Source organism: Belonocnema kinseyi, chromosome 5 (genome assembly GCF_010883055.1).
Source record: "Belonocnema kinseyi isolate 2016_QV_RU_SX_M_011 chromosome 5, B_treatae_v1, whole genome shotgun sequence".
Classification (NCBI taxonomy): domain Eukaryota; kingdom Metazoa; phylum Arthropoda; class Insecta; order Hymenoptera; family Cynipidae; genus Belonocnema; species Belonocnema kinseyi.
The window spans coordinates 95,434,744-95,461,082 of NC_046661.1; the positions used below are offsets into that span (position 1 = coordinate 95,434,744).

The following is a 26,339-nucleotide window of genomic DNA, read 5'->3' on the forward strand; positions in this document are numbered from 1 at the left end:
TTTTTTTTTTTTTTGTAAAAATGTTATTATTCGATGGAAAATTTTATTGTGTGATTGAAATCTCAATTATTTGATTGAAAAGTTATATTTCTGGTTAAAAAATATACTTTCCTTTAATTCAGTAATTTGGTTGATAATCTGTCTTGGCTAAAAATCACCTTTTTTATTGTAAATTCATCTTTTTGTAAATAAAAGTGAAGAGTTTTCGAAAAAATGCAAGTTTTTAAATAAAAAATTCAACTGGTTTCATGAAAATTCTCTTTTTTTTTGGTAAAAAATTGATCTTCTTAGTTGAAAATTCGTTTCTTTATAGTTTTTGATTGAAAATTTATCTTTTTGGTTCTAAACATTTATTTAGTTAAAAATTCATGCATTTTATTGGAAATTTGTCTTATTTGGTAGACAATTTTTTTTTGTGACAGGTGAACTACTTTGTTGAAGATTATTTTTTTTTAATTTTAATTTTTTTCTTGAAGTCCCCTCCAGTTGAAAGTTTAGCTTTCTTGGTCGAAAATTAATTTTTGTTGAAAATTCATAATTTTAGTTGGCAATTCATTTTTTTGGTTGAAATTTTTGAATTTTTTGGTTCACAATTCTTTTGTTTTTTATTTATTCAAAATTATTTTTTTAACTGAAAATTTATTCATTCCTCGTTTGATTAAAATTTTATCATTTTTTTCAATTCAGCAATTTGGTTGATAATTCACCGGTCTTGGCTAAAAATCTCCTTTTTTATTGTAAATGCAACTTTTTGTGAATAAAAGTCAGGGGTTTAAAAAAAATGGAAGTTTTTAAATTAAAAACTCAAATGGTTGGATGAAAAATCGTATGTTTTGTAAAAAATTAATCTTCTCGGTTGAAAATTTATCTTGTTTGTTAAAAACTCGTTTTTATTTTTTTTTTTTATTTAAAAATTCATGTTTATGATGAAAAGAGCAATTATTTAATTGAAAATTTGTCTTTTTTGGTAGAAAATTTATTTCTAGGGTAAATATTAATGTTTTTGGTTAAAAATTGATCAATTTTATAGAAAATTCATCTCTTTTAGTAGAAATTAATTCTTTTTTGGTTAAAAATGCAAGTTTTTGTTAAAAATTAATCTTTTTTGTCCTTGAGGATTCAAATATTTTGTCGAACATTGGTTTTTTTATTTAAAAATTCAACTATTTGGTTCAAAGCTAAACTACTTTGTTAAAAACTATTTTTTCGTATTTTTTTGTTTGAAGTCAACTCCAGTTGAAAGTTTAGATTTCTTGGTCGAAAATTAATTTTGTTGTTGAAAATTCATCATTTTAGTTGGAAATTCAATTGTTTGTTTAAAATTTCCATTTTTTAGTTGAAAATTAATTGTTGTTGTTTTTTTAACTGAAAATGTACCCATTCTCTTTTTGATTAAAATGTCATCTTTTTTTTGTATAAACTTCAAATATTTGGTTTAAAATTCATGTATTTTGTTGAAAATTGACCTTTTGGTATAAAATTTATCTGCTTGGTTGAAAATGGATGTGTTTGATTTAAAATTCGTCTATTTTATTGGAAAATTAATCACTTTTGGTAAAAATTTAATCTATTTTGGTTGAAAATTCATTTCTTTGGTTCATAATTGAACTATTATTTTTATTTTTTTGTTGTAATTTATTTCTGTAAGTGAAAATTTGTCTCGTCTATTTTTAGTTGAAAATTTCTTTTTGTGAGTTAAAAAATGCATTTATCTTGTTGATTTTTTTTAGTAGAGAATTACTATTCTTTGTTAAAAATTAATTTCTCCTTGACTTTGGCTATTATGTTCAAAATTAATTTTTATTTGGTTGAAAATTAATTTTCTAGCTGAAAATTGAATTATTCTATTTCAAAAATTAAAATTTATCTATTTTGGTGAAATTTCAATCATTTTGTTAAAAATTGATATTTTTTGGTAGAAAAATAGTCTTATTACTTGAAACTTTATTTTATTGGTAAAAATACATTTCTTGGTTTAAAAATTTGTTGTTTTTTAAAAATTGAAAACTTTTTTCTGACTAAAAATTTAAATTTTCTATTTTTTTAAATTTAACCTTTTGTAGAAAAATGATTTTCTTGGTTGAAAGCGAATGTTTTTGGTAAAAAATTCGTCTATTTTATGGAAAAATTAATCTTTTTTGGTAGAAATATAATCTATTTTTGTTGAAAATGCAATTTTCTGGAACTTAATTCATATTTTTGCTTGAAAAATAATTTATTTCGCTCAAAATTGAACTCTTATGTTGATTTTTTAAATTTATTCTTTTAAGCAAAAATTTAACTAGTCTATTTTTAGTTGAAAATTTGTCTTATTAGTTTAAAATTCACGTATTTTGTTGATGTATTTTTTGGTAGAAAATTAATATTTTTTATTGAAAATTCATTTTCTGGTTAAATCTTCACCAATTTAGTTGAAAATTCATTTTTTTGTTTGGAAATTTTACTATTATGTTGAAAATTATTTTTTGTACATAAAATTTAACTATTCTATCTTAAGTGAAAAATGTATCTGTTTTAGGTCAAATTTTATATTTTTTGATAGAAAAGTAATCTCATAAGTAAAAACTTCATTTTATTGGCTAAAAATCCATTTTTTTGTTTGAAAATTTAAGTTTATATATCTTGTTGTTGTTGAAAATTTATCATTTCTAGTTGGAAATTAACTTTTTTTTTGTTGAAAATTTAACTAATATCTTGAAAATTAATTTTTTTACTAAAAATGTAATTATTTTATTTTAAGTGCAAAAAATGATCTGTTGTAGGTAAAAAATCAACTATTTTGTTGAAATTTCATATTTTTGGTAAAAAAGTAATCTTAGTAGTTAAAACTTAATTTTATTGACTAAAAATTTATTTTTTGCTTAATTTATTATTTTATTGAAAATTCACGCATTTTATTGAAAAATAGTTGTTTTTTTGGTAAAAAATGATTTTTTTCTTCGAAAGTTTAAATCTCCTTGTTTAAAATATCTTATTTCTGGTTATTAATTGTAATAATTCATTTCTTTTGTTGAAAAATAAGCTATTTGATTAAAGCTATTGTTTAGAAATTCATTTTTCGGTATGTTTTCTTTTTGGTAGAAAATTTAAATATTCAGGTTAAATATTTATCATTTCAGTTGAAAATTCATCTTTTAGCCTAGAAAAAAATTTAATTCAATATTTTTTTGTTAAAAATGTAACTTTTCAACTATATGTATATAATTTTTTCATTTTTGGTTGGAAAGTTATCTCTTTTAGTAGAAAATTCCACTGCGATTGAGAATTCATGTATTTAAAAAAAAATATATTTTTGTTCGGTAGATAATTAATCTTCTTGGTTGATAATTAAGTTTTTTGTTTAAAACTACCTGCATTAATTCATTTTACTGGGAAAAAAATATTTCTCCATTTGTATGAAAAAATTACATTATTTGCCCTTTTTTGAGAGCGTTAAAATTGATATTATCAGGATGGCCGCTGGACCGGGAAACCTGGAAACCGGGAAATGAACGGAGAAAACCAGAAAATGATAGTGAATTTATTTTTTCATTAGGAATTTCACAAAATTTTTGGTATAAAAATTTTGTCCACCTTTGATTTCAACCGTTTTTAAATAATTTCCTAAATTGTGACTCTTATAAATTATTATATCATTTAGTTTAGAATGCTTAATTCGAAAATCCTTCACTTTAAAAATGTTTAATTTTTAATTTTTAAGCATATATTTTAATTTAAAGAATTTTAAAGTGCAGTTTTAAAGGTTGAAAAAAATGTGAAGTTTTTAAAATCGAAGATTTTTTAATAAAAAACAGAATGGCCGCCGAGCCAGGAAACCGGAAATTTTACGAATTTTCAGAAGAAAAATCTGCCCAAGTTTGATTTCAACAGTTTTTTAAATAATTAAAGTGTGGTTTTGAGAATTTAAACAATTAAAAATTAAAAGCATTTAAAGTTGAATTTTTTTTATAAAAAACAGTTTTATTTTATCAACTGTCAATATGAATAAATAAATTATTTTTAAAATGGATTTGTACTCCAAGTATAGAAATCTGAACAATAATTGATTTGACCAAACAATTCTAGATCCGTTCGAAATTTGAGAATTTTCATATTGTAACTGTTTCAATCCGAAAGTCTTGATAAGAATTGAAATTAATATATCATTTATTCCGATAATTTTATTGTTAAATAAAAATGTTCATAATTTATCAATAATATATTTTTAATTAAGAGTTTCAGATCTTCCTTTATATTATTTTTTTATATTAAATTTAATAAATAAATTTAATAATATATTATTTCAATTAATTTTTTCAGCTATTAAAAAATGTAAACGTGCGTTTTACTATTTTCAACTTAAAAATAAATCCATAATAATATAGTCTAAATTACTTAATTTTTATCCCATTTAATTTGAACTTTCCTAATGTAGAAAAAGAATTAGTGTTTAATATTTAGCAATATTTCACTGTTCATTTAAGACAAGTAAATTGAAACTAAATATTTAAAAGAAAAACATTTGAAACTGAGTTGTTTTACATAGAAAGCTTTGAATCTTTAGATTTTCGAAGAACTTTTAATATTTTAGTGTTACAATTTTAATTGTTCAATTTAAAGTGTTTAATTTATAAGTGAAATTGTTAAATTTCGACGCATAAATAAAAATTGAACACTTATTAATTGTAGAAAATTTTTTAGTAATTTTAAGAGATATGTAGACGTTTTGAAAAGATTCAAAATTAATTAAGAACATGAAAGTATTTCAAGTAGTTTAAACGAAGTGTGTTAACATTCTTTTCAGAACTTCTGGATATATTTTAAAATTAATCGGAATTTTCTTTCTTTGTTCATTTTTCAAATCTCTTAAAATTTTCTTAAACTTTCTGTTACAATAATTTTTCAAAGTGAAAAATCATTTTCAATTTTTCTAAGAATCTTAAGAAAATTTTTATTCTTTAGTAGTAGTCTTTCACAATTCTTAAAAAACCTCTAAATTTTTTTATTGAAATCTGCAAAAATCTAAATTTTATTTTAAATTTGGCTGTAAGTATTTCAAATTATTTCAAGTTCTCAATTTAATTGGAATCTTTTAAAACTTCTAAATATGTCTTAATATTAGTCTAATATTTTTACAAATAATAAGTTTTCTATTCTTATTTACAAATTCAAATGTAATTTTTTTTTAAATCTGTAGGATTTTCTTAAAGTTATAGAAAAAATTCAATTAGTTTTGAAATATATTTAAAAGTTCTGACAAAAAATTCAAAAATTATTATTTTTTTTTTTTAGTTTTAGGTTGAAAAAAACAACTATTTAGTTGAAAATTTATGCATGTTATTGAACATTTGTCTTATTTAGTGAAAAATTTATTTCTTGACTGAAAATTAATCTTTTTTATTGAAAATTGATATATTTTATTGAAAATTCATCTCTTTTAGTAGAAATTTAATATTTTTTGTTTAAAATTGCAGTTTTTTTGGTTGAAATTCAATTTCTTTTTGAGGATTCAAATATTTTTTTGGATATTCGTTTTTTTGTTGAAAGGTGAACAATTTTTTTTTCTATTTTAATTTTTTTCTTTAAGTCAACTCCAGTTTAAAGTTAAGCTTTCTTGGTCGAAAATTAATTTTTGTTGCTGAAAATTCATCATTTTAGTTCGCAATTCCTTTCTTTGGTTGAAATTTGAATTTTTTCGTTGAAAAATATTTTTTTTTAATTTGTTGAAAATTCTTTTTTTAACTTTATAACCGCTTCTACATTTTTCAAGATTTCGAAATAAATTTTAAAGCTTTTGAAGGATGCCTAGACTATTTAAAATAAAAATAATGTAACTTCTAATTTAAGAACTGTTAAGTTAAAAAAATTATTTTTTAATGTTTAATTAAGCTTAATTAATTAACTGGCTTAAAATTACTTAAAATAATATAATTTTGAAAATTTTTAAAGTTCATTGCTTCCTTCTTTAATTTAAATTATTGAAAATGTTAACGTGGATTTATATTTTTGTTAGTACCTTGTTAATACCTTCCATTTGGTACCAAAAAAAGGAGTTTTTAACCAAATTCAAGAATTCTCAACAAGTACTAGAATTTTTAAACAAAAAGATTAATTTAATACAAAAAAGACGAATGTTTAACAAAATTCGATATTAATTTATTGCCAAAATAATGCTAATTTTAAACAAAAATGCAAGAATTCTCAAACAAGAAGTTGAATTTTTAAGAAAGAAAGAAAAAAATCTAATTTTTAAAAAAGTAGTTCAATTTTAAAGCCGTGTTGTTAAATTATTAATCAAGAAGATGAATTTTTAACCAAATTTAAGAATTCTCATATAAAAAGTTTAATTTTCAACTAAATAGATGATTTTTTAAACAAAAAGATTAGATTACTACAAAAAATAAGAATTTTTGATCAAATTCAAGAGTTCTCAACCAAAAATTTGAAGTTTCAACTAAAAAAAGATGAATTTTGAAAAAAAAAAATTTATTATAAAAAAGACGGATTTTAAACAATATTAAAGAATTCTTAACAAAAAATTTACATTTTCAACTAAAAATTATGAATTTTTAAACAAAAAGATTAGTTTTCTAACAAAATAGAACAATTTTCAATAAAAGTCAAGAATTCTCAACAAAAAAGTTGAATTTTCAACTAAAAATATAATTTTTGAAACAAAAGGATTAATTTTTTACCAATAACATTCATTAGTACCTTCCATTTGGTTCATGGAATTTTTTGAGCATTTGAATACACAATTTCTGAATTGAAAACTTTTAAAATTCAATTTTAAAGGTTGGAATTTAAGGGTTCCACTTTGAATGCTTTAATTTGTTGTTTATTGTTTATTACTTTATATGGAAAAATGCTTAGAATTTTTTTTTCGATTAAAACGGCCACCCTGATTATTAAAATTTATTATCTTCTGGTTTTCTAGTTCCTATATTAAATTATCAAAATATAAATATAGCAGCTAAGTGGCAAAGATTTATTTAGCTTCTAATAAAAAGAATTAAAATTTGGCTGAACATTACTCGTAAAAATTTATATATCTTGTGAGAGCCCTGATTGAATTGCAACTAAAATTGATAATTTATTTTTAGGAGGAGAACAACGAACCCAAACAGGTGAATGTACAAACCGCTGGAGGCTCAGATACAGAAAGGTAATCTATTTCTTTTTTTTTTTAATTCAAAATATTCAAGAAATGGTCACAGTTGTATTGTCAAAAAGAGTTGGATCTCGTAAAATAATATCTTGAATAATTCTATTAAAATCGAAAGCCTCTAAAAAACTGAAAAAGGTCCAACTTTTTTCTCACGTCTTCATTTTGCGAATGAACGATGTTTAGGTCAATAAATTAATCGTCTTAAAAATTTCCCACGGAAGAGAAAAAATATTGGAGAGAAATCTCGAAGAGCGAAAGCAAAGCCAGAAAAAGTCAGAAATTAAAACAACGAGTCGAAACGACGTTCGCGATTTGAAATGACGCGACAGAGCGGAATGTCCGGAGTCAAGTTTCGACTATTTTGCAGGTCCAGTAGAATCCAGCCATCATTTAAAGTATTCCTTGATGCGCAAAATGTACTTCAGAGGAAAAGGAAAATCATCGAGAAGTCGATCTTAAACCGTCCAATTTACGAAGAGTCAGGAGACGCGAAGGACGAAGATCAGGTCGAAGAATCGGATTTTCCAATTGGCTGGGAAATCACCAACAGCGATGATGAAGATTTTAATTGGAAATGTGAAATTTGCGAGCAGAAATTCGAGTCTGCGATTGAACTGAATGATCACGCAAAATTGCACAATGCCAAGAAATCATTCAGATGTCGCGAATGCGGAAGGGGCTTCAAACTCAAGGACTCCTACATCCGACACAGTCGAATTCACAAAGACGAGCGGCCCTACACTTGTCACGTTTGTGGAAAACAATTTCGTGATTCGGGAGGACTTTCGCGTCACTTGAAGGATGTTCACGCGAAAGTGAAAAATTTCGCCTGCGATCTTTGCGGCAGCAGTTTTGCTTCCAAGGCAACCAGAGACGATCATCGGAGAATTCACACTGGCGAACGGCCCTACGTTTGTGACTGTTGTGGAAAAACTTTCAAATCAAAGGCTTCACTTTACATTCACAGTAAACTTCACACCGACGAGTTTCCGCATCCGTGTGCCTATTGCGCGAAGAAGTTTCGAAGACGCCAGGAAATGCTGGCGCATGTGACGACGCACACTGGCGAGAAAAACTATGTTTGCGATGTGTGCCAGAAGTGTTTCCGGGTGAAGTCGGAATTGCGAAGACATCAGTTGGTTCACTCGGAGGAGAAGCCTTTTGTCTGCACGAAATGCGGCGTTAAGTTTCGGCAGAAGCGTTATCTTAACAGTCATGTCAAGGCGAGGCATGTCGAATCTGTAAAAAATTGTTAGCGATTTTTTATTTTGTTTTCTTTGTTGTTTTTTTTTTCTTGGAAAAATCTGCCGGATTTCTAGGGTGGCCACTGGACCGGAAATTGGAATATTTTAGAGAAAGGAAAAAATCGGTAACTGGTAGGGAATTTTACTGATTTTTTTTTTTTAATTTAGGGATCGTACTGAAATTACGTAATCGATTTCACGCTTATAATTTTATTTGACAGTTAATCCGAGTATCATCGAATTTTTAAACTAAAAAAAGGACATTTTTAACCAATAATGGAATAGTTATATTTTTCATTTTTGAAAATAATTTTAAATTAGTATAAAAAACTGCATTTTCTACTTAATAGTTTATTTTTTAAACTGAATTATTGAACTTTTAAGAAGAAATTTAAAAGTTAATTTTATATCAAAAAAAGACGAATTTTGATTAAATATGAGAATTCTTAACCAAAAAGTTTGATTTTTAACTAAAAAAGAAAAATTTTTAACCAAATTCAAGCATTATCTACAAAAAATTCGAATTTTTAAGAAAGAAAGAAAAGAAAAGAAAAAATGTTATTATTTTCAAGAAAGTACATCAACTTTAAAGCCTTGTTATTAAATTTTTAACGAAAAAGATTAATTTTTTAACAACAAAAAAAAACGAGTTTTAACCAAATTCAAAAATGCTCAACCAAATTTAAGAATTCTCAACCAAAAAGTTGATTTTTCCAGACTAAAAACATACATTTGTAACCAAAAAGATTAGTTTACTACAAAAAAGATGAATTTTCAACTAAAAACGATGAATTTTTAAAGAAAAATATTAATTTTCTAACAAAAAATAACAATTTGCAATAAAAGTCAAGAATTCTCAACTAAAAAGTTCAATTTTCAGCTAAACTAGAATTGTTTTAAATAAAAAAAACGAATTTTTAAGAAAATAGTTTAATTTGAACAAAAAGTTAATTTATTACTTAAAAAAGAACCATTTTCGACCAAAAATGGAATAGGTAAATTTTCAATTACCAAAGTGAATTTTCAACGAAAAAAAAGGAATTTTCAACAAAACATTTTATTTTCCAACCAAAGAGATGAACTTTGAACTATTTAACTATAATTTGGGATCGTCAACCAAAAAACGCATTATTAAGAAAGGATTTCAACTTTAAAACCTATTTGGTAAATTTGTAACAAAAAAATTTATTTTTAAACAAAAAGATTAGTTTTCTGCCGAAAAATACATTTTTAACAAAATTTAAGAATTCTCAACAAAAAATTACATTTTTAAAAAAGAAAGAAAAAGAAAAAATGTTCTAGTTTTCAAGAAATTACATCAACTTTAAAACGTTATTATTAAATTTTTAAGAGAAAAGATTTTTTTAAACAAAAAATTAATTTCCTACAAAAAAAAGATGATTTTTCAATAAAATTCAACAATTCTCAGCCAACTTTGAAGCCTAGTTTTTAAAGTTTGAACCAAAAAGATATTATTTTAATCAAAAAGATGAATTTTCTATCGAAAAAAAAAGGAATTTTTAAACAAATTCAAGAATTCTCAACCAAAAAGATTAATTTACTACAAAAAAAGACGAATTTTAAATAAAATTCAAGAATTCTCGAAAAAAAATTTGATTTTTATGAAAGAAAGAAAAAATGTTCTAATTTCCAAGAAAGTACATCAAGTTTTAAACATTGTTATCACATTTTTAACGAAAAAGATGAATTTTTAAAGATAAACATTAATTTTTTAACAAAAAAAATGAATTTTTGACCAAATTCAAGAATTCTCAACCAAAAATTCGAATTTTTAAGAAAGAAAGAAAAATTTTGTTTAATTATTAAGAACTTAATCCAACTTTAAAGCATAGTTGTTAAATTCTTAACCGAAAAGTTGTATTTTTAAACAAAAACATGAATTTTCTATCTAAAAAAGGAATCTTTACACGAATTAATTATTTTACCAAAAAGGACGAATTTTTAACAAAACTCAAGAATTCTTAACCAAAAAGTTCAATTTTCAACTAAATTAGAAGAATTTTTAAACAAAAAGAATTATTTACTAACAAAACAGACGAATTTTAAATGAAAATTAAGAATGCTCAATTGAAAGTTTAATTTTCAACTAAAAACATGAATTTTTAAACAAAAAGATTAATTTTCAATCGAAAAAAAGGAATTTTTAACCAAATTCAAGAATTCTCAACAGAAAATTCAAATTTTGAAGAAAGAAAGAAAAAGAAAAAATGTTCTAATTTTCAAGAAAGTACATCAACTTTAAACCCTTGTTATTAAATTTTGAACGAAAAAGATGAATTTTTAAATATAAAGATTAATTTTTTACCAAAAAACGAGTTTTTAACCAAATTCAAGAATTCGCAACTAAACACTAGAATTTTTAAACAAAAAGATTAATTTAATACTAAAAAGAAGAAGGTTTAACAAAATTCAAGATTAATTTATTGCCAAAAAATGCTAATTTTAAACAAAAATGCAAGAATTCTCAACCAAGTAGTTAAATTTTTAAAAAAGAAAGAAAAAAATTTAATTTTTAAAAAAGTAGTTCAATTTTAAAGCCGTGTTGTTAAATTATTAATCAAGAAGATGAATTTTTAACCAAATTTAAGAATTCTCATCTAAAAAGTTTAATTTTCAACTAAAAAAGATGATTTTTTACAACAAAAAGATTAGATTACTACAAAAAATAAGAATTTTTAATCAAATTCAAGAGTTCTCCACCAAAAATTTGAAGTTTCAACTAAAAAAAGATGAATTTTGAAAATAAATTTATTTATTATAAAAAAGACGGATTTTAAACAATATTAAAGAATTCTTTACAAAAAAGTTACATTTTCAACTAAAAATTATGAATTTTTAAACAAAAAGATTAATTTTCTAACAAAAAAGAACAATTTTCAATAAAAGTCAAGAATTCACAGCAAACAAGTTGAATTTTCAACTAAAAATATAATTTTTGAAATAAAAAGATTAATTTATTACCAATAACATTCATTATCTGGAAACGTGCTAAAAACGTTACCATAATATGTACTTTTAGAAAAAAATTCCTCTAATCCCTTAAGATTTGTTACGAGAGGAGGTCCTCTACTCATGTACATAATTTTTGCAAATTCCCAAAATCTTTCTCCTGGAGATTCTCTTTTTAGTTGTAAATTTTATTTGATTGAAAATTTAACAGTTTTCCTCAGAAGATCCTTTTCGGTTGTAAATTGAACTGTTTTGTTAAAAATTCGTCTTTTTTGTTTAAAAATTCAACTATTTTCGTAGAATATTAACCTATTTTTTAAGATTCATATTTTGTTGCTGAAAAGGTTGAAAATTCAACAATTTTGATCAAAAGTCATACTTTTTGTATAAAAATGTGTCTGTTGAGCAAAAAATTAACTTATCGTTTACAATTATTATTTTAAAATTCAACCCTTTTTTTAAAGCTTATCTTTTTTATTTTAGAATTCACCTGCCTTATCAGAAATTACATGTTCTTGGATAAAAATGCAACTTTTTGGTTGAAAATTCAGCAATTTTGTCGAAAAGTCATACTGTTTGGTTGAGACTTTTTCTGTTTTGTTGAAAATTGTACTATTTAGTATAACAATTATATTTTGTTGACATATAATATTTTGTGGTTGAAAAAAACTCAAATCTTTTCTGGATGAAAATTCAACTACTTTTATGAAAAAAAATTTTTTATTAAAAATTCATTTGTTTTAAGAGAAATTTCAATTTTTTTTTGGATAAAAATGCAACTTTTTGGTTGAAAATTAAATTATTTTGTTAAAAAATATTAATTTTTAGTTGAAAATTCGACTTTTTTTTTAATTGAACTATTTCGTAGAAAATTTACTTTTTGTTTAGAATTTATATTTTAGTGTTGAAAAATGAACTGAAATCTTTTCCCGATAATTCAACTATTTTCTCAAAAATTAATCCTTTTTGGTTAAAAAATATCGTCTTTTTGGACTGAAAATTCAATTTTGGTACTAGAGACTTTTTATTGTTAAAATATTTATTTTTTGTTTATCTTGGACAGTCAACTGGAATCTTTTTTGTATTAAAATTCAACTATTTAATTGAAAAATGTATAAAAAATTAATCTGTTTTAAGAGAAAATAATTCTTTTTTGGAAAAAAATACAACTTTTTTGTAGAGACTTCTACAATTTTGTTAAAAATTCATCTTGTTTGGTTAAAACTTTGTGTTTTTAGATAGAAAAATAGATTTTTTCATAAAAGCTTATTTATTGTTTAAAAATTCATATTCTGATCGTGAAAAGTCAACTGAACATTTTTTAAACAAAAAATTCAACTATTTTTTTTTAATTTATCTTTTCAATCTAAAAATTAATCTGTTTTAGTAGAAATTTAATTGTTTTTTATGAAAATGCAACTACTTGGTTACAAATTATTATTTGCTTTATTATTGAATTCTTTCGTTCGAAATAAGACTTGATTGAATTACTTTGTTAAGAAATCTTTTTTTTTTAAGGTTAATTCTTTAGCTTCTATTCTTAATTTGAAAATTAATTTATTTCATTGAAAGTTCACATTTTTTGTTTAAAAAAACAACATTTTTTATAGAAAATCAACTTTTTTGGTAGAAAATAAGTATTGCAGTTAAATGTTCATAATTTTAGTTAAAAATATATTTTTAAGTTTAGCAATAAATTTACTTGTTTGAAAAATAAACTTTTTTTTTTTTAAATTAATTTTTTTTTTTGAAGATTTATTATTGTAATTAAAATATTATTCCTTTCGTTTAAAAGTGAGCTATTTGATTGAAAACTCGTTTTTCCTACAGAAAGGGAACTTTTTTATATAATTAAGTTTTTAAAGGAAAATTCAACTATTCTATTTTTTGATCACTTTTTGATGAAAATTCAACGATTTGGTTGACAAATTTTATTTTTTATTTACAAATTAAGTTATTTTTTTCAAAATTTATCTAAATTTTGGAAAATGAATATTTTTTTGTCGAAAATTAATCTTTTTGGTTGAAAATTAATCTTTTTGTTAAATTTAACCATTCCAGTTTTTGAGTCGAACCTGAACCTTTTCTAGTTCAAAGTTTAACAATTTGGATGTAAATTTATCTTTTTTATTTCAAAATTGATTAATTTAATTGAAAATTGACATATTTTGTTTTTAAAAAACTTTCAATGTTAATCTCCTTACTTAAAAATTCAAGTATTCCAGTTATATATCCATCATTTTAGTTGAAAATTCATCTGTTAGGTTATACATGAATTAACTCGATTAAAAAATCAATTCTTTTGTTAAAAATAAATTTTTTTTAAGATTCTTAATTTTAATTAATAATTCATTCCTTTGGTTTAAAAGTTAGTTATTTGATTAAAATTTTTTTTTTTCTTTAAATGAGAAGTCTTTTTTTATCGAAAGTTATATTATTTTATTGGAAATTTGTTTCTTTTTTTATTGAAAATAATTTATTATTCAATTTTTGGTTGAAAAATAAAAAATTTTAGTTGGAAATTCTTCTGTTTTGGTTGAACATTGATTTTCTCAACTTAAAACTAAATTATTTACATTTTGCTGTCAATTTCTCTTTTTGAGTAAATTTTTTTTTTAAAGTTCAACTATTTCAGCCGAGAATTCATTGTTTTAGTTAAAAATATATATATATTTTTTAAATTCAACTGTTCCAGTTAAGGATTCATCATTTTAGTTGAAAATTCATCAGTTAAGATGAAAATAATTTTTTTTTTTTTTTTACTAAAAATGTAACTTCCATTTTCTGTTGATATTTTTTTCAAGTCAAAATTCAACTATTTGGTTGAAAAAATGTCTTCTTTGATTGACAATTCAGCTAATTCTTTGAAATTTATGTATTTTGTTGAAAAATTGTTTTTTTTTGTTTGTAGAAAATTAAGATTTTTGTTTGAAAATTCATCTTTTTTGTTAAAATTTCAAGTATCACTGTTAAATATTCACAATTTTAGTTGAACATTGATTTGTTTGGTTTCAAATTCCACTTTTCCAGTTGAAGATTCATAATTTTATTTGAAAATTCATTTATTTTGCATTTTTTTGCTCTTTTGTGTTAAAGAATGTTTAAAATGAATTTAATGGTTTAAAATAAATTCATGTCTTTGTTTCTACAAATATGAAGATGAAATTAGTCAAGGAAAAATCCGGGAATTTTGCAAATTAAGTTCTCGGAAACCCTGCCTAATTCTACTATCAATAACTAGCAAGATATTTCTGTAAATCTAAAATTACCTACAGTAAGAGGAATTGGGGTGAAGGGGGTAGAAATTATTCAGTTGCGTTTTGTCACAGGGATGGTGGAGGAGTCTCAGAGAGGGCCTAAAATCCGTTACGTAGTTTAAGTACGGCCCCTGACATACTTTGTTTGAAAGTAAGTCTGTTACCGGTTTGAGTTCAAAATTTGAGTGGCCACCCTGTTTATGTTTCCAGGTGCAGCGCGCCGAGGACATCTTTCGCGACCTGCTCTTCCATTAAGCCTAGAATCTCAACAATTCCCCAAGAATATACCTGTGAAAACTGTCGTTCGACTTTCCAACGAAAATCCCTTCTCAAGTATCATCTCCTCAATTGTCCTTCAAACGGCCAACTTGAAATAGAAGAGAGCCAAGAAAAGGACAATGAGTCTTTAAATCGGCGCCGAAGAAAGCGTCAGAAATCATATCCCTGCATGCACTGCGATTACGAAACCAGGAGGAAAAAGATCCTCGATGCTCACACATTAGAAGCTCATCCGGAGCTGATATCGAATAATAAACGAAGTATCGACAAAGAAGCAGTTGACCAGGCAAAAATGGAGGTTGACGGTAAAATCTACTATCACTGCACCGAGTGCGGTAAAAATCTCTACTCTCCGTACACTTTTTCCTGGCACAAGCGAATCCACACTGGTGAAAGACCCTTTACCTGTCATCTATGTGGTAAACAATTCCGGGTTAATCAGGGCCTGGGTCGTCATCTGCGAGAGACTCACGCCAGGATCAAAAAATTTCCCTGCGACATTTGCGGCCGAATGTTCACGACAAAACGAAATGTTGAAGATCATCGGCGAATTCACACGGGCGAGCGACCCTATGTCTGCAATGTTTGCGGAAAAGCCTTCAAACAAAAGGCCTCACTATTTGTCCACAATCGCACTCACTCGGATCTGTTCCCCTTCAAGTGTTCCTACTGCAATCAAGGATTTCGAACGAAAACCCCGCTGATGGTGCACATAACGAAGCACACTGGCGAAAAACCGTACGCCTGTGACATCTGCAATCGACACTTTCGAATCAAATTCGAGCTGAAGAGACATCGGCTTGTTCACTCGGATGAAAAGCCCTGGCGATGCAGTGACTGTGATCAGTGTTTTCGACAAAAGAGGTATCTTGTTAATCACAGAAAAGCGAATCACATGACAATTGCGAAAGAGTAATTCTCCTACAACTGTGACCTTCCTCCCCCCCTCCCCTCCCCCCGCTCGCGAATGTTTCTTCTTAGAAGGCTAAGCCGAAAGTTTGTTTGCAGGTCGGAACCGAATCATAAACCGAATGGATTTATCTTCGTCGAATTGGTAGAGGAGCATGAGGAAACGGGTAAAAAGTCGGGATCTAAATCCAAACGGACGCATTTACTGCACGAGGATTTCAGTCTGAGTCGACGACTTGAAATTAATGAGGTGAGATTTGTCGTCGATGGGAGAACTTACTACAAGTGTCCCGATTGTTCCAAGTGTCTGCGAAGTATCTACAATTATTTCGTCCATCGGCGAGGTCATCTTGGCGAGCGACCCTTCACTTGTCACGAGTGTGGAAAGAGTTTTCCCTCTCTCTCCGGCCTCAATCGACACGTGCGCGATGTTCATGTGGGTCTGAAGAAACACAAGTGTGACATTTGCGGAAGACCCTTTGCCTCGAAAGTTGCCAAGGACGAGCATCGACTCACACACACCGGGGAGAGGCCTTATGTCTGTGAAATCTGCGGCAAGGCCTTCACCCAGAAGGCATCTCTGCATGTGCACAAGCAATTTCACTCGGAGGATTTGTCCCATTGGTGTACGATGTGTGATCGCGGATTCAAGAGAAAGCAGGAACTGAAGAAGCACATTTTGACGCACACCGGGCAAAAGCCGTTTGCCTGTGACTTTTGTGGCAAGTGCTTTCGCAGCCAGGGCTGCATCAGTCGACACAAGAGGACTCACAGCAAGCTGAAGATTCACAATTGCAATTTGTGTGGCACTGCCTTCGCCCAAGAGCGATATCTCAAGAATCATCTTCAGACTAAACACAAGGATTGAGGGGGTTGGATTTGGGTTTTCCAGCTGGAAGATCAAGTTGAGCCTGATGTTTTATTGCCTCGGCTTCAGCTAATTAAGTTAAGGAGTGAAAAAAAAGTGATTGAAGACGATTAAGAATCTGGAGGACAAAGTGCTTTTTGAAGTTTACAGATTTTCTGTACATATTTGTGATTTAAGAATTTGCGATTTAAGTTAGATTATTTTATTGAAATTAAGAAGGTTTTTTTTGTTATTCCTTTCTCAGGGATAGGATCGACTAGAAGGCTTAAAAAAGCTGAAGGAAATTATAAAGAAAGTCACGGGATTCCCGTTGATTTTCAAATATTCTTTGTATAATCAGAATAAAGTTTGAAGAGCGTGTGCAAAGTTCTGAAAATCCTTGAAGGTCTGGAATTTTTATTTCCTCGAAGAAATTTGATTTATAATTTTTTATTGATTTGTTGTTTTTTTTTTTTTGAGGAGAAAAACACCTTTTTAACAATAGATTTTTCATTTTATCGCGGTTTTTTAATTGAAAATTTATTTGTTTCAATTGAAGATTAATTATTTTTGTTGAAAATTCATCTCCTTGGTTGAAAGTGTAACTACCTTTTTGATACAATTTTTTGTTGTAAAAAAATGTAACTATCCCATTTTTGGCTGAAAATTAATTTGTTTTTTAAATTAATAATTTAACTATTTGGGTAAAAGTTAAACCACTTTTTTAGAATGTTATCTTTTTGTTTGAAGGTTGATCTCTTTGGTTAAAAATATAAATATTTTATTAAAACAAATTTTGTATTAATTTCTAATCTGAAAATGTAAATTTTATATTTTTGGTGGACATTTTGTTGAACATTATTTTTTTAGTAGAAATTTTTTTTTGCAAATTAATTTGATTAATTAAAAATGTATCTCTTTTCGTTGAGGATTAATTATTTTTCTTAAAAATTTATCTTGCTGATTGAAAGTTTAACTACCTATCTGAAAACTTACATTTTTGTTAAACAACATTTTTTAAAAATTGAAAATGTAACTATTTCATTTAGGGCTGAAAAATGTGTGTTTTTTTTTTAATAAACAATTCAAACTACTTGCGTAAACCTTAAACCACTTTGTTAGAAATTAATTTTTTGTTTGAAGATTCATCTCTTTGGTTAAAAATATAACTATTTTCTTTCAAAAAAATGTTAATGTATTTTTTATCTGAAAATGTAACTTTTACATTTCTTCTCGAAAAATTTGGTTGAAAATTTCTTTGGTTAAGAATTGGTTTTTTTTTCAAATTAATTTTTTGTTAATTAAAAATGTATCTCTTTCAGTTGAGGATTAATTATTTTTGTTAAAAATTTACCTCGCTGGTTGAAAGCCTAAATACTTAGCTGAAATCTTACTTTTTTATTTTAAAAATTTTTTAACGGAAAATGTAACTGTCATTTACGGCTTAAGTTTTTTTTTTAATAAAAAACTCAACTACTTGCGTAAAAGTTTAACCACTTTTTTAGAATTTTATCTTTTCGTGTGAAAGTTAATCTCTTCGGTTAAAAATATAACTATTTTATTGAAAATTCCTTTTTTAATTAATTTTTTATCTGAAAATGTAACTTTGACATTTTTTGTCGAAAATTTGGTAGAAAATTTTGTTGGTTAAGAATTCTTTTTTTTTCAAATTAATTTTCTTAATTGAAAGTGTATCCCTTTCAGTTGAGGATTCATTATTTTTGTTAAAAATTTATCTCGCTGGTTGAAAACTTAACTACTTAGCTGAAAACTTACTTTTTTGTTAAACAACATTTTTTTAACTGAAAATGTAACTATTTCTTTTAGGGATGAAAAATATTTTCATTTTTATTTTTTTAATATACAATTAAACCACTTGGGTAAATCTGAAACCACTTTCTTAGAAATTATTTTTTTTGTTTTAAGGTTCATCTCTTTGGTTAAAAATATAACTATTTTGTTAAAAAAATAATTTTTCAATTTATTTTTTATCCGAAAATGTGACTTACATTTTTTGTCGAAAATTTGATTGGAAATTTCCTTGGTTAAGAATTCTTTTTTTTTCAAATTAACTTTTTTTAATTGAAAATGTATCGGTTTCAGTTGAGGATTCATTATTTTTGTTAGAAATTTATCTCGCTGGTTGAAAGCTTCACTACTTAGCTGAAAACTTACTTTTTTGTTAAACAAAGTTTTTTTTTAACTGAAAACGAAACTATTTCGTTTATGGTTGGAAATGTTTTTTATTTTTTGATAAATAAACAATTTAACCTCTTGGGTAAACTCTAAAACACTTTGTTAGAAATTAATTTTTTCGTTTTAAGGTTCATCTCTTTGGTTTAAAATATAACTATTTTGTTGAAAATTCGTTTTTTTTTTCAAAGTAATTTTTTATCTGAAAATGTAACTTTTACATTTTTTGTCGAAAATTTTGTTAGAAATTAATTTTTTTGGTTGAATATTCTTTTTTTTTAAATTAATTTTTTGAATTGAAAATTTATATCTTTCAGTTGAAGATTAATTATTTCCGTTACAAATTTATTTCACTAGTTGAAACTTACTTTTTTTGTTAAAAAATAATTTTTTTAACTAAAAAATGTAACTTCAATTTTTGACTAAAATTTGATTTTTTTAAATTAACAATTCAACTAATTGAGTAAAAATTGACCCACATTGTTTAAAATGTATTTTTTGTTTGTTAGAAGGTTTATCTCCTTGGATGATAATTGAGATATTTTGTTGAAAATTCGTCTTTTTCTTAAAAAATTCTTTTTAAATCCTTTTTTTTAAAGTTACTTTTTATAATTGGAAGTTTATCTCTAAATTGAAGATTCATTATTTTTGTTAAAATTTGTTCTCTTTGGTTGAAAGCTTAACTACTTTGCTGAAAACTTACTTTTTTTGCTGAACACAATTTTTGAAAATAAAAATGGAACTATTCAATTTTGGCTGAAAATAGATTTAAAACAATAATTCGACTACTTGATTAAAGTTAAACCGCTTTGTTAGAACAATTTTTTTCTGAAGGTTCATCTCTGATTAGAAATATAAATATTTTTGTTGAAAATTCTTTTTTTTAAATTAATTAAATTAATTTTGTTTATTTTTTAAATTAATTGATTTTTTTTTAATTAATTTTTTTAATTGAATATGTTTACCTTTCAGTTGAAGATTCATTATTTCTATTAAAAATTCATTTCTCCAGTTGTAACTTACTTTTTTTTGTTAAAAAAAAATTTTCTTAAACTAAAAATGTGACTTTCGATTTTTGACTGAAACTTGATTTTTTTAAATTAACCATTCAACTACTTGGGTAAAAATTGCCTCGCTTTGTTCAAAATTTATTTTTTGATTGAAGGTTCATATCCTTGGTTGACAATTGCTGTATTTTGTTGAAATATCGTCATTTATTTCTAATTAATTTATGGTTATAATTTCTTTTTTTATATATTATTTTTATAAATTAAAATTTATCTCTCTCAGTTGAAGATTCATTATTTTTATTGAAAATTTATCCCGTTTGTTGAAAGTTTAACTATTTTTTTAAACATTTTCTTTAGTTGTTAAAAAATGTAACTTTCATTTTTGGCTGAAGATTGATTTTTTTAAATTAACAATTCAACTGCTTGGATTAAAGTTATACAACTTTAAAAAAATAATTTTTTTAATTTAATGGTTCACCTTTGGTTAAAAATCGTACTATTTTGTTGATAATTAGTTTTTTTTTTAAAATTTTTAATTAATTTTTTACCTAAAAATGTAACTTCTATTTGTTTTAATTTGTTATTTTTTAGTTTAAAATTCGTCTTTATGGATAAAAAATAATCTTTTTGGTTGAAATTTCTTCTTTTTTGGCTAAAACTGTAACTGTTAAGTTGAAAATTAACTTTTTGTTAAAAATTCATATTTTTTGGTTGAAAATGGAACTGTTTTACAAAAAAATCGTCTTTTGGCTTGATAGCTCAAAAATTTGAATTTAATTTTTTTTCTTAACTAAAAGATTTGTATTCGTTGAAAATTCGTCTTTATAGTTTAAAAAGTTGACCTACTTTGTTTAAATTTGATTTCCTTGGTTATAGATTCATTATTTTAGTTGAAAATTCCTCTCTGGTTGAAAATTAAATTATTTAGTTTTAAAAAATTTTATTCAAATTGTGTCTTTTTAATTGAAAATTCATATATTTTGTTAAGAATTCTTCTTTTTGGTAGAAAATTAATCTTTTTTGAAAATTTGCCGTTCTTGTTCATTCATTTCGGCTGAAAATTAAAATCTTTAGAGGATTCATTATTTCAGTTAAAAATTCATCTCTTTGGTTGAAAATTCAACAGAAGGTTGCAAATTGATATTTTTTAGTTGAAAATTGATTTTCTTTGGTTGAATTCAGCTGTTTTTGTTTTGAACAAAAAATAATTTTTTGGTTGAAATATTGATAAGCACATTTTTCATTAAGAATTCGTTATTTTGTTCGAATTTGGACTTTGTTGTTGTTAAATATCAATATAATCTACATTTCTTTTATATTTGAATTAAAATTAATATTGTTTTTAACTGTAAAATTTAATTTTCTCATTTTTTGTTGAAAATTAATCTTTTTTAGTTGAAAATTTAATTACATATTTGGTGGAAAATTCAATTCTCTATTGAAAATAGAACTATTGTTTTGAAACTTCGTCTTCTTTTATTGAATTCAACTGTTTTTGTTTTGAAAGAAAAACCTTTTTTTGGTTGAAATATTAATAATCACATTTTTACCGTTAAGAATTGATATTTTTTATTAAAAATTTTGATTCGTTGAAGATTCATTTCAGTCAAAACTTCATCTCCTTGGTTGAAAAATGAACTATTTTATGGAAATTCCGTCTTTTTTTCGGTAAATATTATTCCAATCTATTAATTATTTAATATTTTAATTAATATTAATCTTATTTTTAACTGAAAATCTAACTATTCTATTTTTAGTTCAAAATTAATCTTTTTTGTTGTATGTTGAAACACTTTATCAAAAAAATATTCAACAATTTTCGATAAAAATTCATCTCTTTATTTAAGCATTGATTTTTGTAATAAAAATTCAATTTTTCCATTTTTGTTGAAAATTTTTTTTTTCATTCGAAAATTCATATTTTTTGGCAGAAATTAATCTATTTCAGTTAAAGATTCACAATTTTAATTGAAAAGTTTTAGTAAAAATAAATTTGTTGAAAATTAAACGATTTTCTTGAAAATCCATTTTTTTCAACATTAATGTTTGTAACTTAAAATTTAACTATTCCATTTTTTGTAGGAAATTGATATTTTTTAGTTAAAGATTAGTGTTTTTTTAGTTGAAAGTACAGGTATAAGGTTGCAAGTTCACCTTTTTTTAGTTAATAATTCAATTTTTAACTAGATAATTAAACTATTTATTTGAATGTTAAATTACTTTGTTAAAAAATCATTTTTTGGTTGAAGATTTATCTCTTTGGTTGAAAATTGAAATATTTTGTTGGAAAATGATTTTTTTCAAATTTAAAAAATATTTTTTAATTGAAAATTTAACTGTTTTTTAAAACTTATTTTTGTTGGAAAGTAATTTTTTAAATGTACCTATTCCTTTTTTTTTAATTTAATCTTTTTTATTTGAAACTTGAACTCTTTTGTTGAAATTCGTCTTCTTTACTTCAAATATTAACTATTACATTTTTTGTGAAGAATTCATATTTTTTGGTTGAAAAAATAACCATTTTTTTTAAATCTGCCTTTTTGTTTGAATATGAACCTAATGTATTAATTATATAATACTTTAATTAATGATAATGTTATTTTTAACTGAAAATTGAATGATTCCATTTTTGGTTGAAAATGTATCTTTTCTAGTTGAAAATTCAACTTTTTAGTTAAAAATTCATCTATATTTTTGAAAATTTAATATTCTTACTTGAAACTTTAGGAATTTGAAGCATTTTAAATTGAATTTAATATATTATTCATATTAACTACTTAAAAGAATATATTTCCTGATTTTCACAAAAGAAAAATCAGGCATCGCAATTTATATTTGAATATTACTATTTTTACACATTTAGATAATCACAAGGACTATAAAAAACATAATTTATAATAAACTCGCAAAATTCAATAGATACTTCGAGTCGATTGTTTTAAAAATTCGAAATACTTGCGTTTCTCCGCACTATGAAAAATTAAACCTTGAATTTTTTAACTATAAATGTTTAATATGAAATTATTTAATTTATAATATTCTAAATTAAACTGGAACAATTTTTTCTATTTTTGAATTCCAATTTAAAAAGTTTAATCTTGAATAAAATTGAAACCAAACCCTACTTTGTAAATTCTCCATTTCGAATTTCCTTGTAATTTCAGGGATTGCCAATCATCTTATTTCAACGAGTTTCTTCAACGTTTAGAAACACTAAACACTTCAAAAAAAAGTTGTCCTACACCAAAAACATCTTCCGATTCTAGAGAAGAATCTTGGACTGAAAAATTTATAAGTACAAGACTGAATCCAATAATCTCGAAGACTGAAAATGAACCAGCAGAAAAGTCGAAACTTGCAAAGAATCCTCAGAAAGGAAGTAAAAATTGCGTCGCAGATCCGCTGGAGTGTGATGAGTGTGGGAAAAAATTTCGATTACAGGAGAGTTTCCGTATACACGCGCGAATCCACACCGGTGAAAAGCCCTACACTTGTCATGTTTGCGGAAAGCAATTCAGACAGACCGGAAGTCTTTATTATCATCTGAAGCATGTGCATGGAGGTGTGAAAAATCACTCGTGTGATATTTGTGGACGAAGTTTTGCCATGAAAGCCGCCATGGAAGATCATCGAAGAATTCACACCGGAGAACGTCCCTACGTTTGTGATTCTTGCGGAAAAACGTTCAAAACTAAGGCTTCACTCTACATTCACTGCAAAACCCACACCGACGATTATCCACATCAGTGCAGTTTCTGCAAAAAAGGATTCCGCTGGAGACAACAAATGCTGGGTCATCTGACAATTCATACTGGTGTGAAAAATCACATCTGTGAGATTTGTGGAAAAGCGTTTGGGGTTAAAAATGATCTCACGCGACACAAGAGGATTCACTCGAAGGAAAAACCCTATTCTTGTCAACATTGTGGTCTCAGTTTTGCGCAAAAGAGGTATCTGAAAAGCCACGAGCGAACGAAACACAGTTGAAACTAGTTTTTATAAGTGCGGAAACAAAAGAAGGACTATTTTAGGGTTTTGAGGATTATAGTAAGGGGTCATCGATACATTATGTTACCAATTTTGGTAGAAAAAAATACACAAGAATAAGTGCTTATATCAGTTTAATTCAAACAAAAAAGAACAATTTTTAGCAAAATAGTTTAATCCGCAGACAAAAAGATGACTTTTGCCGCGTTTTTAGTTGAAAAATAAATTATTCACAACGAAAAAAAGAATTTGATATCGGATTATTTCAACCAAAATAGACGAATTTTCAACAAAATAGATGAATTTTCCACAAAGCAATTCAATTTTCTACCCTACACCAACGAATTGAATTTTCAACTGAAGAAGGTAAGTTTTCAGCCAAAAACGGAACAGTTACCTTTTTAGTGCAAAAATAAATGTTCGAAACAAAAAATTTAAATCAGTTTAATTCAACCAAAAATACGAATTTTCAAAAAAGGAGATTAATTTTCTACCCAAAAATACGAATTTTCAACCAAATAGATCAATTTAAATAAAAAACAAAAGTTTTCAACTAAAAATGGAATAGTTATTCCATAGTATTTAACTCCGCAGACAAAAAGATGAATTTTTTAAAAAGAAATTTGATTTAAAAAAAAGAATAATTCTCCAATCAAAATGACGAATTTTTAACAAAATAGATGACTTCCGCATTTTTAGTTAAAAATGAGAATGTAATAAGTTATATACAACAATAAAAAACAGAATTTTATGTCACTTCAATTCAACCAAAAAATACGAATTTTTAAGAAAATAGTTGAATCTACAGAAAAAACTTGAATTTAAGAAAAAGGAGAATAATTTTCTACCCAAAAAGACGAATTTTAAACCAACTGGATAAATTCAAATAAAAAACAAAAGTTTTCAACTAAAAATGGAATAGTTACATTTTTAGTGAAAAATTGATCTTTAACAAAAAAAACGGATTTTATATTAGTTTAATTCAATCAAAAAAGATGATTTTTTAGCAAAATAGTTTAATCCACAGACAAAAAAATGAATTTTCAAAAAAGAAAGTTGATTTTAAGAAAGATTAATTCTCCGCTCAAAAAAACGAATTTTTAACAAAACAGGTGAGTTTTCCAGATTTTTAGTCAAAAAATTAATTATCGACAACAACACAAAAAAAAGCATTTTGTTCTAATATAATTCAACCAAAAAAAGACGAATTATTAACAAAATAGTTTAATCTACACAAAAAAAATGAATTTTCGAAAAAGAAAATTGATTTTAAAAAAGATTAATTCTCCATTCAAAAAGACGAATTAAAAAAAAAACGGATAAATTTTCCACATTTTTAGTGAAAAAATAAATTATCGACGAAAAAGAAAAGAATTTGAAATTGGTTTAATTCAACCAAAAAAGACGAATTTTCCAAAAAACAATTACATTTTCTACCAGACACAAACGAATTAAATTTTAACTAAAAAAGGTAAGTTTTCAACCAAACACGGAAGAGTTACATTTTTAGTTAAAAAAATAATTTTTCGATAAAAATAAAGAATTTTATGTCACTTCAATTCAACCAAAAAATACGAATTTTTAAGAAAATAGTTGAATCTACAGAAAAAACTTCAATTTAAAAAAAAAAGAAGAATAATTTTCTACCCAAACAGACGAATTTTCAACCAACTGGATAAATTTAAATAAAAAACAAAAGTTTTCAACTAAAAATGGAATAGTTACATTTTTAGTGAAAAATTGATCTTTATAAAAAAAAAAACGGATTTATATTAGTTTAATTCAACCAAAAAAGACGAATTTTTAGCAAAATAGTTTAATCTACAGCCAAACAAATGAATTTTCAAAAAAGAAAATTGATTTTAAAAAAGATTAATTCTCCAATCAAAAAGACGCATTTTTAACAAAACAGATGAATTTAACACATTTTTAGTTAAAAAATAAATTATCGACAACGACAAAAAATAATTTTATGTCAGTTTAGTTCAACCAAAAAACAGTAATTTTCAACTAAAAAAAGTAAATTTTCAAGCAAACACGGAATAGTTACATTTTTAGTTAAAAAAATAATTTTTCGACAAAAATAAAGAATTTTATGTCACTTCAATTCAACCAAAAAATAAGAATTTTTAACAAAATAGTTGAATCTACAGAAAAAACTTGAATTAAAAAAAAAAGAAGAAGAATTTTCTACCCAAAAAGACGAATTTTTAAACAATTAGATAAATTTAAATAAAAAAGACAATTTTCCAACTAAAAACGTAATAGGTACATTTTTAGTGAAAAATTGATCTTTAACAAAAAAAAACGGATTATATTAGTTTAATTCAACCAAAAAAGACGAATTTTTAGCAAAATAGTTTAATATACAGACAAAAAAATGAATTTTCAAAAAAGAAGAATTTTCTAGCCAAACAGACGAATTTTCAACCAAATAGATCAATTTGAATAAAAAACAAAAGTTTTCAACTAAAAATAGTTATATTTTTAGTGCAA

General features: G+C 24.9%; 1 protein-coding gene across 1 annotated transcript in view; it reads left to right on the forward strand.

Moving 5' to 3' along the window:
* The window catches only part of LOC117173786 (zinc finger protein 2-like), a 34,094-nt gene extending 10,096 nt beyond the window's left edge, over window positions 1-23,998 (forward strand). Inside the window, exons 5-7 of the mRNA XM_033362428.1 lie at window positions 7,083-7,144; window positions 15,906-16,673; window positions 23,021-23,998. Coding sequence (XP_033218319.1) covers window positions 7,083-7,144; window positions 15,906-16,673; window positions 23,021-23,843 — 1,653 coding nt within the window. The 3' untranslated portion in view covers window positions 23,844-23,998. The remainder of the gene's footprint in view (window positions 1-7,082; window positions 7,145-15,905; window positions 16,674-23,020) is intronic.
* The last annotated feature ends 2,341 nt before the right edge of the window (window positions 23,999-26,339 follow it).